The 12,461-nt window shown below is 36.3% G+C and overlaps 1 protein-coding gene across 1 annotated transcript; it reads left to right on the top strand.

Annotated features, from left to right (window-relative positions):
- The first annotated feature begins 3,299 nt into the window (after nt 1-3,299).
- On the top strand, nt 3,300-5,720 carry LOC137718762 (aspartyl protease family protein At5g10770-like). Its single transcript, XM_068458299.1, has 2 exons — nt 3,300-3,512; nt 4,214-5,720. The coding sequence occupies exons 1-2, from the start codon at nt 3,329-3,331 to the stop codon at nt 5,521-5,523; spliced, it is 1,494 nt and encodes a 497-aa protein (XP_068314400.1). The 5' UTR covers nt 3,300-3,328; the 3' UTR covers nt 5,524-5,720.
- The last annotated feature ends 6,741 nt before the right edge of the window (nt 5,721-12,461 follow it).

The raw sequence follows: 12,461 nt of genomic DNA, 5'->3' as shown, positions 1-12,461 counted from the left end.
ATGTAGAGGCCAGGTTATAAAGATTGATGAAAAATAATTTGACGAAAATTGAAGTAAACCACATTGGTAACAGTAATACTAAAACATCTTCTTTGAGGTATTGGATTGTACATATGAAGACAAACAACGATGAATTAACTTAGAGCTCGTTTCAAGTTGCTTTTAAAACGCTAGAAAGATTTTTTTGGCGAAATTGTTTTTGGATCCATATTTTCTAGGGCTTGCAGTAAGGCATGATTTTGTGTAATTGAAATACGTGCCATGTGGTGCAACTTTTTATGTGTTATGGTAGACGACATAATTGATATTTTTCACTTATGGAGAAATTTAAGTGGTACTGTAACACCACATAACAAGGTTCCAAATACACCAAAAACTTACTTAAAATACTCACAACATGGATATAAATATGAATTTAAATGTAATAATACATGTTTCAACAGTCTTTATCCAAAAGGGTCCCCATTTTTGGTAGAAAAGAAGACTAGTTGTAAAGCCTAGCTATTATACATCGAACTTGAATGATCCAAACGATTTTTTTTAGATGTATGAATATATTTTTCAATTGAAGACAGGGAATCAGCTTAGATTGAGGCTCCCCACTGTTTGGTAGAAAAGAAGATTAGTTGTAGAACCTATTATTATACATCGAACTTCAAAGATCCAAACTAATTATTTTTTTTCTTTCTAGATGTATGAATTATATATTTTTCAATTGAAGACAGGGCATCAGCGTAGATAGTGGACGAACCATGTTCTCAACTCAACCAACAATTGTAAGAAATCTTAATCTTGGTGGAGATAAGTGGACGAACCATGACTTAGAAAGGGCATCCATATATGTGGAAGTTGGAACTACGCGTGAGGATATCCCAATAAAAATTCATACACGTGATCAATGTACTTTTGAAAATTTGACATTGACTTTGGTTGTATGCAATATTTCCAAGTGCATTGAGATAATTAGTGCACTACTACTACTTGTACACTGGCTTGTCCATTGCCCTTGTGACTAACTCTCATCATATTCATATATATATATATATATATATAGACACACACACACATATACATGTATGCAGAACATTTTATTTATTTAATTACAATATAAAAATTATCTTTGTAAAATATCGATTAAATTAGAATATCTTTTAATAATTTAATTATATGTTTCAAATAAATTCACAATTTTATATAATAAGGGGATGTATTGTATATGAAGGTTGATGGACTTTGCTTGACTCTTAAATCCAAGGGTATTCAATATATACTTTTAAGGTTTGATGGAAAAAAATATATATAAATAGACTTTAAAGAAGTCAATGAAAATCACCATGTATTGGATAAAGCCTTCATAACTTTTAAAAAGTCTATGAAAATCTTATGGTATTTAATTATAACTTTTGTGAGTTTGCCAAAGTTTAGGTGTATTCAGTTTCATTTATTTTAAGGGATTTGTAGAAGTTATGGATTTTAATGGACTTTGCTCTTTTATGGTAATTTTTTGTCATGAAAAATTTAACCTCTCCCCCAAATATTTTGATTATTCATTTTTCTCTATTTTTTTAGGATATACTTCACCACCCACTATAATGCAATGATTATCATTATCACTACTTTTACCACCATGTCGGCAACACCACCTTACCACAACCATCTCCTCCATCCATCATCGCCGCAACCTTCATTGCCATGAGCATCATCGCCACTCCTACGATGACCACCGTATTGGCATCACCATGGTTGTAATCACCACCTTTACGACCTTCATCACCACTGGGCCATCCCTGCTTATTCACCACCCGAACACCACCTGCCACCACACTCGCCACCCCTGCTATTATCATAGTCACAAAAACCACCAACTTTACTACTACCATCTTGTCAACAAGTACTACGTGACACTTTTCATCACCATCGTTATTACTACCATCTCATAAGACCACTTTGTCATGATCATGATGACCATTTTAATAATAAAAACTAAAACATAATAAATATGCTTGATAAACCACGTAATCCTAACATATTCTAGCATTGAGTACTCTCTAGAATTTTGCAAAAGTCCATCATTTAACTCTTTATTCTTTTCCACAAAATTACATTAAAGTCCAATAAACTTTATGGAGTTTTAAAATATTTAATCAAATTCTACCAAATTCGTGAAAGTTGATCGCTTCTAAAACTCAACATGAGTCCGTATAAATCTTAATAAAGCCCCTAAGATTCTTACAATATTTGTCAATTCTGTACTTATAGAGGACTAAATGACATATCAGACATATTATATGATAGTTTTTATCAGATATGATATGTATTTAAATTGTAATTAAGAAAATAAATGGTTTTCTTTAAATTGACGACACTGTTTGGAATCAAAGCCACAACCTCATGAAAATTACTTACCAGACCATTAATTCTACCATAAAAATTAATCTATAGAGACAAAACATGAAAGAAATAAGTCTGAAAGAAAGATCATGCCCATAAGACCAAGTATTATTATATCACGGATAATTTAATTCTCAAACATAGTAATCAAACCAATAAACTTGTCTTCAGATTGTTAGAAAAATATGAGCTAATTACCATATAATTGCATAGAAAATCAAAAAATAATTCATGCAATTATATATCAAAGTAATGCATGCACATAAGTAACCAATGTTAAATGAACATGACATAATGGATTAGAAAAACTTTAAAATATGGTCGAGGCAAGTGTTGGACACTATGTTCTTAAGATAAGTTTATGCCCTACTATGATGTTCATGGTTGACCAGAGCTTGTCTCCCATGATACAACGACCAAGTCCTTGTAATAGTAGCACTCCATATCACAAGGCACCACTGAACCACGATTGTGTAGAAAACTTTCTTGTATAGACTTAAAGAGACTCTCTAACTTTTAGTGCACTATATGTATGAATATATGGATGATGAAAAATTGTCCAACGACTATAGAGCTTCCTTATTTATAGAATTTGAGATGCCTCTTTGAAAAGTATGTGATTGTTCATAAAAAGTTAAAAGTTATAACTCTTCAATAGGATAGAAACGTATTTCCATTAAGACATTACTTCTAAGTTCCACTCATTAATAAATTTAATATAATAATAATATTAAATTTTCCATCGTACTTAAACTATGATTACCAATTGATCAAACTATGTACTCTTCAACGGAAAAATAATTAAACCCGACAACACACAGTTGCCATCCCTGCATATCTTCCAAATTTCCAATTAGCATATAAGGTTGAGAACGTATGCTTACAGGAACAACATTATCAAGAGGAAATAGCAAGAAGACTTGCTAATTTGCTATCCATGGCAACTCCCATTTCTAGCTCCTCCTTGTTCCTTAGATTTTCCATTGGTTTATCAGCATTTCTATGCCTAATTCTCTGCTCTTTGGCAGTAAGAGATACAAAAACCCACCTCCTTTCACTTACTCACACTGTTGAAGTCAACTCTCTTCTACCAGCAAACACCTGCAGCCCCTCCACCAAAGGTTAATCCCATATTCTCTCTAGCTAACTCCTCTATCCATGCACGCAGATGTTGTCTTTTCAACCTTTCAATGGAGCGTACTCTGCTTGCTTTATGTACGGATTATTGCATGCATGGTGCTGAATGAGTGCAAGTACATGGAAATATTTTATAGAAAAAATTAGGTTTAAATCCTTCATTTTTCTATTCCATCGATTGAAATCTTTTTCTTTTTTTAAATTTTTTATCGTGGTCCTTTGATTCTTATCCACGTCAATATTTTAATAATTATTTACATGTCAACATAATTAAATTTACTTTTCCAAATAAATCCACTTAATGTTAAAAACGTCACCTTTGGTATGTTTTTATTTATGGCTAAAATGTACCCACTCCGTTATGTATTTTAACCATCAAAACCGTCCATCTTTTTATGAATAAAATTGACAAATATGGTTTTACAAAAAAATCCCAAATCGTTAATTCAACAGTCATATGATTTCAGATTTAAATGATTTTTAGTAGACACAATCTTTAAGGAATATCTAAAAGATAGATGAGTTGAATAGCATTACAATTTGAATAATTGAAATACATTACGAAGTAAGCTCTATAAAAATATGTGTAAAAAAAAGTGGTGCCACCCTTCTGTCCCCACACAATATATATATTGTGACTATTAACTATGTATGTAATGACACACCTATACATGTTTCAATTCAGGTCATGACAATAAGGCGGCATCCGTACTGAAAGTGGTCCACAAGCATGGCCCATGCAACCAATTCCACCAACTCAAATCAAACAGTAACCCTGCCGATCAAGATGAATATCACACACAAATCCTCAACCAAGACGAAGCCCGAGTCAACTCAATCCACTCCCATTTCAACGACCCAATCCATAATTACAGAATCCCCGTCCCACTTGCACAATCCGACGCCACCGTGATTCCCGCCCAGTCCGGCAGCGTACTTGGTTCAGGAAACTACATCGTCAGTGTTGGCTTGGGTTCGCCCCAGAAGCAACTCTCGCTTGTATTCGACACCGGCAGCAGTCTCACTTGGACGCAGTGCCGACCATGTTCTGTATCTTGTTACCAACAGAAAGATCCCATCTTCGACCCTTCTCTCTCTACCTCTTACTCCAACATCTCCTGCAACTCCGCCGCGTGTTCCCAACTTGCAGCCTCCGGTGTCGCTAGCAATTGTTCCGCTTCCACCTGTGTTTACGGCCAACAGTATGGAGACCGCTCGTTCACAGTCGGCTTCTTTGCCAGCGAGAAGTTAACTTTGACTTCAACAGATGTTTTTAATGGTTTCGTCTTCGGCTGCGGCCAGAATAACCAAGGCTTATTTAGGGGCATCGCCGGTTTGCTCGGTCTCGGTCGAAGCAAGATCTCCCTCGTTGAACAAAGAGCTCAGAAGTACAACAGATTCTTCTCCTACTGCCTCCCCTCCACTTCAAGCTCCACCGGTTACCTCAGCTTAGGCAACTCCGACAATGGACGTTCAGGATATAACGCCGTCAAGTTCACACCGCTCACCACATTATCTCGAGGCGCGTCGTATTACGGCCTCGGACTGGTCGGTATCAGCATCGGTGGGAGTCAACTGCCAATTTCAGCTTCGGTATTTTCGACTTCGGGAACAATTATCGACTCGGGGACTGTGATCACGCGCCTCCCAGCCACTGCGTACACAGCGCTGCGGAACGCATTTCGAGAAGCGATGAAGAGGTACCCAACTGCTAGGTCGATTTCTTCCCTGCTGGACACGTGTTACGATTTCAGTGGAATCAAAACGATAACCTTTCCAAAGATAGGGTTTGTGTTTGGCAATGGGGTTACGGTAGACGTGGACGCAACAGGAATATTAGTCCAGCAGAGTGCTTCGCAGTTTTGCTTGGCGTTTGCCGGAAACAAAGATGATAGGAGTGTCGGGATTATTGGGAACGTTCAACAGAAGAGGTTGCAGGTAGTGTATGACGTTGCTGGTGGAAAGGTTGGATTTGCCCCTGATGGTTGCCAGTGATTCATTAGGTGAACCAACAGATACAATTGTAATACTGATACACCTAAACAAAGTGGATAGGTTATGTGTTAGTAATACAGCTAGTAAATTAAAAATAAAACATTGGTTTCCCAACCAAAAAAGATATTAAGTAATGTTGTGTATGTATGTTGAGAATAATTTTGAGGTGTACTCAGAATATGGTCATGTGTTTAGAGCTCGAGAAAGTATAAGTCAGAGGAGAGGGAGGGCACATACCCTCTCTTTTTTCCAAAGTTGAAAATTTAGTGTATATATTAATCTTGTGAAATATTTACAAATTCTAGTTGAGTTATTGTAAGATTCCACATCGTCCAGGGGAGTGATCCTTATATGTATATTCTCATCCCTACCTAGCATGAGGCTTTTTGGGAGCTCACTGGCTTTGGGTTCCATCGGAATTCCGAAGTTAAGTGAGTAGTACGCGAGAGCATTCCCATGATGGGTGACTTACTGGGAAGTTCTCGCGTGAGTTCCCAGAAACAAAACCGTGAGGGTGTGTTGGGGGCCCAAAGCAGACAATGTCGTGCTACGGTGGAGTAGAGCCCGGAAAGTGATCCCACCTCAGGCCCGGATGTGACAGTTATTAAGTTTTCCTCCCCCTTCTTTGTTTGCTCACTCCCGATCTCATGTTTAAAATCATATTGAGTAGCATATTATTGTTAACATGAATGAGTATTAAATTATCAATGCAACAAGTAAAGAAAAAAATAGAGAAAAAGACAAAATTAGCTTGATTTTTCATGAAAATGGGGTTAAATTCTTAAAGGTGCTCTCACTTACACTACAAGAAAATTACCCTTTAATAACGTAAAACTTATGTCGTTTAGAAAAAAAAAGTCATTAAAGGATCTTACCCTTGACGCTTTTTAAAATACATGTCATGAGAGAGAGTGAGATCATTTGAAAAAAAAAAAAAAAAAAAAAAAAAAAGAGCCATCATGGGTTCTTTTAATGACATTTTTGTTTTAAATGCCATAAATTTTGTCATTAAAAAGCAGTTTCTTGTAGTGCAAGTTAGGAATGAAAAATACATGAATACTCTATTAATTTGTTCTTGATTAATAAGCTCTCATTCAGCGAACCATTTTTGGATCCATCTTAATTGAAACAGTGACAAGACAAGCAATCCCATGATCATATCCATATAGCACATAAGCGAGAAACCAAACTTCACGAGGCGACAGTTGATGCCGAACCAATTCAAGTATCTTTAAATTTGCCTATTAGATTGAGTAAATTTGTAAAATGCAGAAATTCTATTTTCTTCCTTGTTATAAACATACTAAATAGACTGAGTCAAACTTGTAAAATGTAGGAATCCTAAATTATTTTCTAAGATATTTCGAGATAATAGGTATTCTAAAAGTTTCAAAAAATTGAAAAGAAAGTATGGTTCCGGAAGTTTTTTGGATTGAAAATTAAAAACTTGTCTTCAATTTTCAAACTGTTAGAACCCCGCACATAAATGAAATCGATAATTGAATACCACAAATGAATCAGATTTGTCATCCACTACATTCATGTCCATTACGCCTCCTTCGCGTGAACTGGTGAGAGCCATGTATTGTTCTTCATCAAAGCATGCCGTTGGGAGAAAACAGGTCTGCAACTATTTGTTTTCCTAATTGGGTGGGATTAGCAAGGATATGGCAGATGAACAGAGATGGAGAGGCATGAAGAAGGGAAATTGATGAACTTAATTATTATTATTATTTTTCGTAATATATTAGAATTACCATGATTATCTTGAACTTCATCAATTAAAAAAAAATAAAAGAAAAAAGAATTTGGAGGATGTCTAAATTTAATTATTCAGATCAGAATGTGAAATTTAGTTTTTATAATTAATTTAAAAATAAATTTAGTCTTAATGCGACATTTCATCAAACGATTCACAATTTTAGTACTACTTAGTCTAAGCCAAGCTAGTCTAGTATGAGCTAGTCGGGTGCAACAAGCGCACAAGTCTTAGCACTTGACACGAAGCCGTGTTTTCGTCCAGAGAATTTTTAGTGTATTTGAACACGGAATGGTACGTTACATGTTATTATACAAATGAAGTTTTTTTTTTTTTTTTTCAATTGTCTCTCCAATTATCTATGATATGTAATGTTTAATCCCATGTTCTAGACATACTAAAAAAATATCTGCACTAAACAATCTCTCCTTTTGACCTACTGGCGCCAACTATATCTTAATATTTTAATAACAATTATGTGACACAGAATACATATGGTGTATAGCATGGGGTTCAAAGTGTTTACTAGTAAGATGTTTAGAGTACTAGTCGTTGCCCTAAATATTATTGATTTTGAAATCGAGGTGATGAGTTAATTTGCATTTTTTTACAAACGATATTATTTACATTAAGAGGGTGGGGAATGAGTTATGCGTTATGCCTTACAATAGATTAGCAATAAAGTAGTTTAAATCGCCTTTGGCGAGAATCGAAGTTAGGACCTCTAATTTACAAGTGAAAAGAAATACCACTAGACAATAATACTAGTGATAAACTTAATTAGTATTGATTTAGAGCAATGGTCTCTCAATTAAAAATTTATAATCACTGGTCTCTAAATTAGAAAGCCCAAAATAAAGTTTTGAGCCCAGAAATGGAAAAACCAAACAAAGACCCTACAATCCTACTTGAACTGCTACCGCAGGAGAAATTTTTACTTATGACAGGAATATAGATGATATACCACATATTTTTATGTAAGTGGTGGAAAATTTTAATTTTTAAGTTATTAATCTTTTAACACACATATCCCACTATTTATATAGAAACACGTAATGTACCACCTTGTATGACGGTCACACTGAAAAATCTCTCCTGCCACAGAAGCAGAGCATTGCCGAGAAACAAAATTCCAAACAACCCAACCAAATCCGCAAAAATGATGGAAAAAACGACTCCACAACCTCCACAAAGCACTACATAGATAGGAACAACAACCACAAATCAAAGAAAGCTAGTTAAAGATGACCCACCAACAGCAAGGTCACAGAAGGCAACAAAACCGCCGAGGACAAATTCATGGGAGGACACCCGAGCCTAAAACATCGTTTGCCTTCAATAATCAGTACTACCAGAATCTCTTAGCACAGAGGGCTGTTTCAATCGGATTCCGTCTTGCTAACCAATGGCAGAAGAACTGAAGAAGAAAACAAGTGGAGATTTTTGCACAGGACCAAGTTAGTTTTTTTCCAGATCTGGACCGAGTCATTCTTGAAACCTGCTAGCATCGGCGTGAAGACAGGTGATGAAGGCGAAATTCGAGCCTCTTGTCCGACGACTAATGCCTGAAGGAATGAAAATACTTGCAATCTGGTGACGGTTTTGTTGGTTGGAGGAGAAAAATTGAAAGGCAATTATAGCCAAATGGTACTACTTTGTAAGCGTTGCTCAATGTCTAAAATTGTTTTTAACATGCATTTGTAAAACCTTATATTATTTGAGCTGTCAATTAACGTAGAAGACCAATTCATTTTGTTTTAAATGATCAGGGTACAGAGAGGAAATTGAAATGGCTGTTATCTTTCTTGAGTTTATGTTATTCTTTTTCATTTTTAAATAAGATCATAGTTGCTAGATAAGAATCAATGGATAGTTGCAAGATGTGAGTAGTTGGTCGATCAATATAATATATTTGGTCAATTAGTCAATCACATGTTCTGAGTCTGTCCAGCATTGGTGAGTGGAGAGAGAATTTGACGGATTCTCACAAATTGGTTTAAATGAAGATGCCTTGAAACTCTTTGGGGATATGAAAAATTCGGAGGTAGAGATTGATCATTATGCTCTCTCAGCTGTCCTCAGGTCAAGTTCGGATTTAGTAACCCTCCAACTGGGTCAACAGGCTCATGCATTGGCACATAAATCAGGGCTCGAGTCCAATGAATTTGTCGCTAGTTCTTTGATATTTATGTACACAAAGTGTGGGATCATTGAGGATACTAGAAAATCCTTTGAAGAGACCCCCAGAGACAGCTCAAGCATTTGGAACTCAATCATTTTCTGATATGCACAGCATGGGCAGGGATATGTTGCACTCGACCTCTTCTTCCAAATGAAGAAGGAAAAGGTGAAACTAGATCATATAACCTTTGTTGCAGTACTAACTGCCTGTAGCCACATGGGTTTGGTAGAACAAGGCAGCAAATTTCTAAAATCCATGGAATTCGATTATGGAATAACCCTGCGAATGGAGCATTATGCGTGCGCAGTAGATCTATACGGGCGAGCTGGGCGTCTAGATGAGGCAAAAGGCCTGATTGAAGGCAATGCCATTTAAACCCGACGCAATGGTTTTGAAGACTTGGTGCCTGTAAGGCTTTTGGGAATATTGAATTAGCTACTCAAATTGCAAGCCATCTGCTAGACCTAGAACCGGAAGAGCACTGCACTTACGTTCTTCTCTTCAACATGTATGGACATCTCAAAAGGTGGGTTGAGAAAGCTAGTGTAAAGAGGCTTATGAGGGAAAAGGGTGTGAGAAGAGTCCCCGGCTGGAGTTGGATAGAAACCAAGAATGAGGTGTTTTCTTTCAAAGCCGAAGATTGCTCCCATCCCCACTGCAAAGAGGTATATTTCGTATTGGCAGTTTTGATGGAGGAAATCAGAAGGATGGATGTTGTTGCTAATTTAATGGTTTTGATGCATAATTTCGATTATGTCGGCGACTGCTGTGATGATGCTCCTCTCCAAAATCATGATTCGGTTTTGTTGGCTGCATAAGCTGGCTCACCATCTTTGCTCAAAATACCAAATTGGTTTCACATTTGTATACTATTGTATGCACTATTTCTTGTAACGATTCAAATTCTTGTTTCAGTAAGTTTAGAAATTAATAAAAGAGTTGGAATGTTCGAAGTTTGTAAATTGATCAAACCAAACCTCTGATTCAGAATTAACATAGGCTTTGTTCCAAGGAATCACCAACTTGCCTTGTCTACTAATGTGAACTTGTTGCAAAAAGGCAGTTGTGTGTATATGAAAACAATTTCTGATTTGAGAACTAGGAAAAGTGGAGAGCTTTCAAAGGAACTCCTCACATTGGAGGAAATCAAGGTATAGGTGGGAACTTGTCTGCATCCTGATCATGATATTGTGAAGTTACCATAAGGGTAATAACGCATTGTACAAAATTCACATGTCATTGCATGATTAGTTAAAGGATATTTCTATTGTTGTATTTGTGGGAGCAAATTTGCACCTCATATTTTATTGGCGAAACCTATGTTAGAGTATGAGTGTGATTCTCACAGTTTAGTAATAATCATTGTTATTTCAGATTGGTATAAAGAGGTCTTAATGTGTTTCTAAGAGTTAATTCAACTTTGGTTTGGATTGAAACTCTACCGTTGGCTTGAGAATAGAACTCATACTTGTACAAGGATTTGGTCTTGTATTCCTTGTAGGATTATTATAGGGTAATCCAGATTTTGTGGTATAAAAACCATAAGCCCCTGCTCTCACAAAAATACGCTCTTATTGTTCCAATTACCTATAACTTGGAGAGCATTGAGTTTTGCAGAGAGGAGAAGGTTGTGTATAGATTTCTCTAATGGCTCTTAATCCTAATTTGTTGAACATAGTTATGATATGGTGTCTAGCACTATTCTTTCCTTTGATCAATGCCGTAAAGAACATGTGTGTTACTGGTACCATCCAAAACTTCACCTCTCAGTTTTCACACTACACAGAAGACACATCTGACCGTCGATATAATATGGCTGAGACCTTGGTTTTCTTGTCACACTTTGTGGGAGATATTCATCAGCTGATGCATGTCGGGTTCAGGACAGATGAGGGAGGAAACACGATAGCCTTGCGTTGGCACAGAAACAAATCCAATCTTCACCATGTGTGGGATAGGGAGATCATACAACAAACTATGAAGGACTATTATGACAGAACACACGGGAAAGACTTCGGCAAACAGTTTTGCTGGTATGTGTTGCAAATATTACTTCAGTATTTGCATATACAGAATATTTGGAGTGATGATTGTGATTTAGTTAGTTAAATCTTATGTTCTTGGCTAGTTTGTTATAGAGCTTATATGGTTGCTCTTACAACCTACACACAAGAAAAGAGACAAACAGAGTTAGACTAACACCAGTGCTGGCCAAAGGATCTCTGGTTCCCAAGTAAAAAAGAATGTAGGAAGTAATAAGAGTGTGGTGAGATTTTTTTTATTACCAGAATCAAGTGGTTGACCTAAGGTATTTATAGAAAATTGAAAAATTAACCCTAGTGTCCAAGTTTGTTGAACCTGTTAGCAGAAAGTTATCTAGTAGGTACATTGATGGAGAAATATTCTAATGAGATTCCTAAATATTCTTTGGAGAGTCTTGTCATGCTAAGAGATTGATAAATAAGCCCATTACATATCAAGGTGATATGCGTAGGTTCAGTGGCAATCGACTTGGACCGTTTGCAATGAATTGGGTCTAGGGCATATTGATTGTGGGCTTCTAGGACCTTCCTAGGGTATGTGGCCCATTAGCCCGTTAGGATTTGACTAAGGTTTGTGTATTCCGTCAAGGGTAGAGTATGTTAAGATAGCTACAATAATAGTTTTAAGAAGAGAGATAAAAGAGATGAGAGAAAGTGGTATCAGTAGAAAATGTTTTTCTTCATTAGGAGCCCCATATGATTTACATTGTTCACTTATATGGAAGTTTTTCAATGCCAAACTTGCAGAGCAAGTACTTCTCTTTAACTACCTCCTTATATCAACTAACTCACTCTAACCAAAGCAACAAATTCTAACTAACCAACTATATGTATAACAACCTATTTAATCTTTTAACAAGTGGCTTTGTTTTGACCATTGATAACTTCCTCACATGGATCACACTTTTGAACTTCATCCTTCTTACATCCCCCCTCAAGCTGATGCTCGAGAACA

Source organism: Pyrus communis, chromosome 15, assembly GCF_963583255.1.
Source record: "Pyrus communis chromosome 15, drPyrComm1.1, whole genome shotgun sequence".
NCBI lineage: Eukaryota > Viridiplantae > Streptophyta > Magnoliopsida > Rosales > Rosaceae > Pyrus > Pyrus communis.
Note: the sequence above shows the minus strand (reverse complement) of the source record. Positions and strands in the feature narration are given on the sequence as shown.

Coding starts and splice junctions, on each gene's coding strand:
- LOC137718762 (XM_068458299.1), top strand. CDS start 3,329: ATGGCAACTCCCATTTCTAGCTCCTCCTTGTTCCTTAGATTTTCCATT. Junction 3,513..4,213: donor CTGCAGCCCCTCCACCAAAG/GTTAATCCCATA, acceptor GTTTCAATTCAG/GTCATGACAATAAGGCGGCA.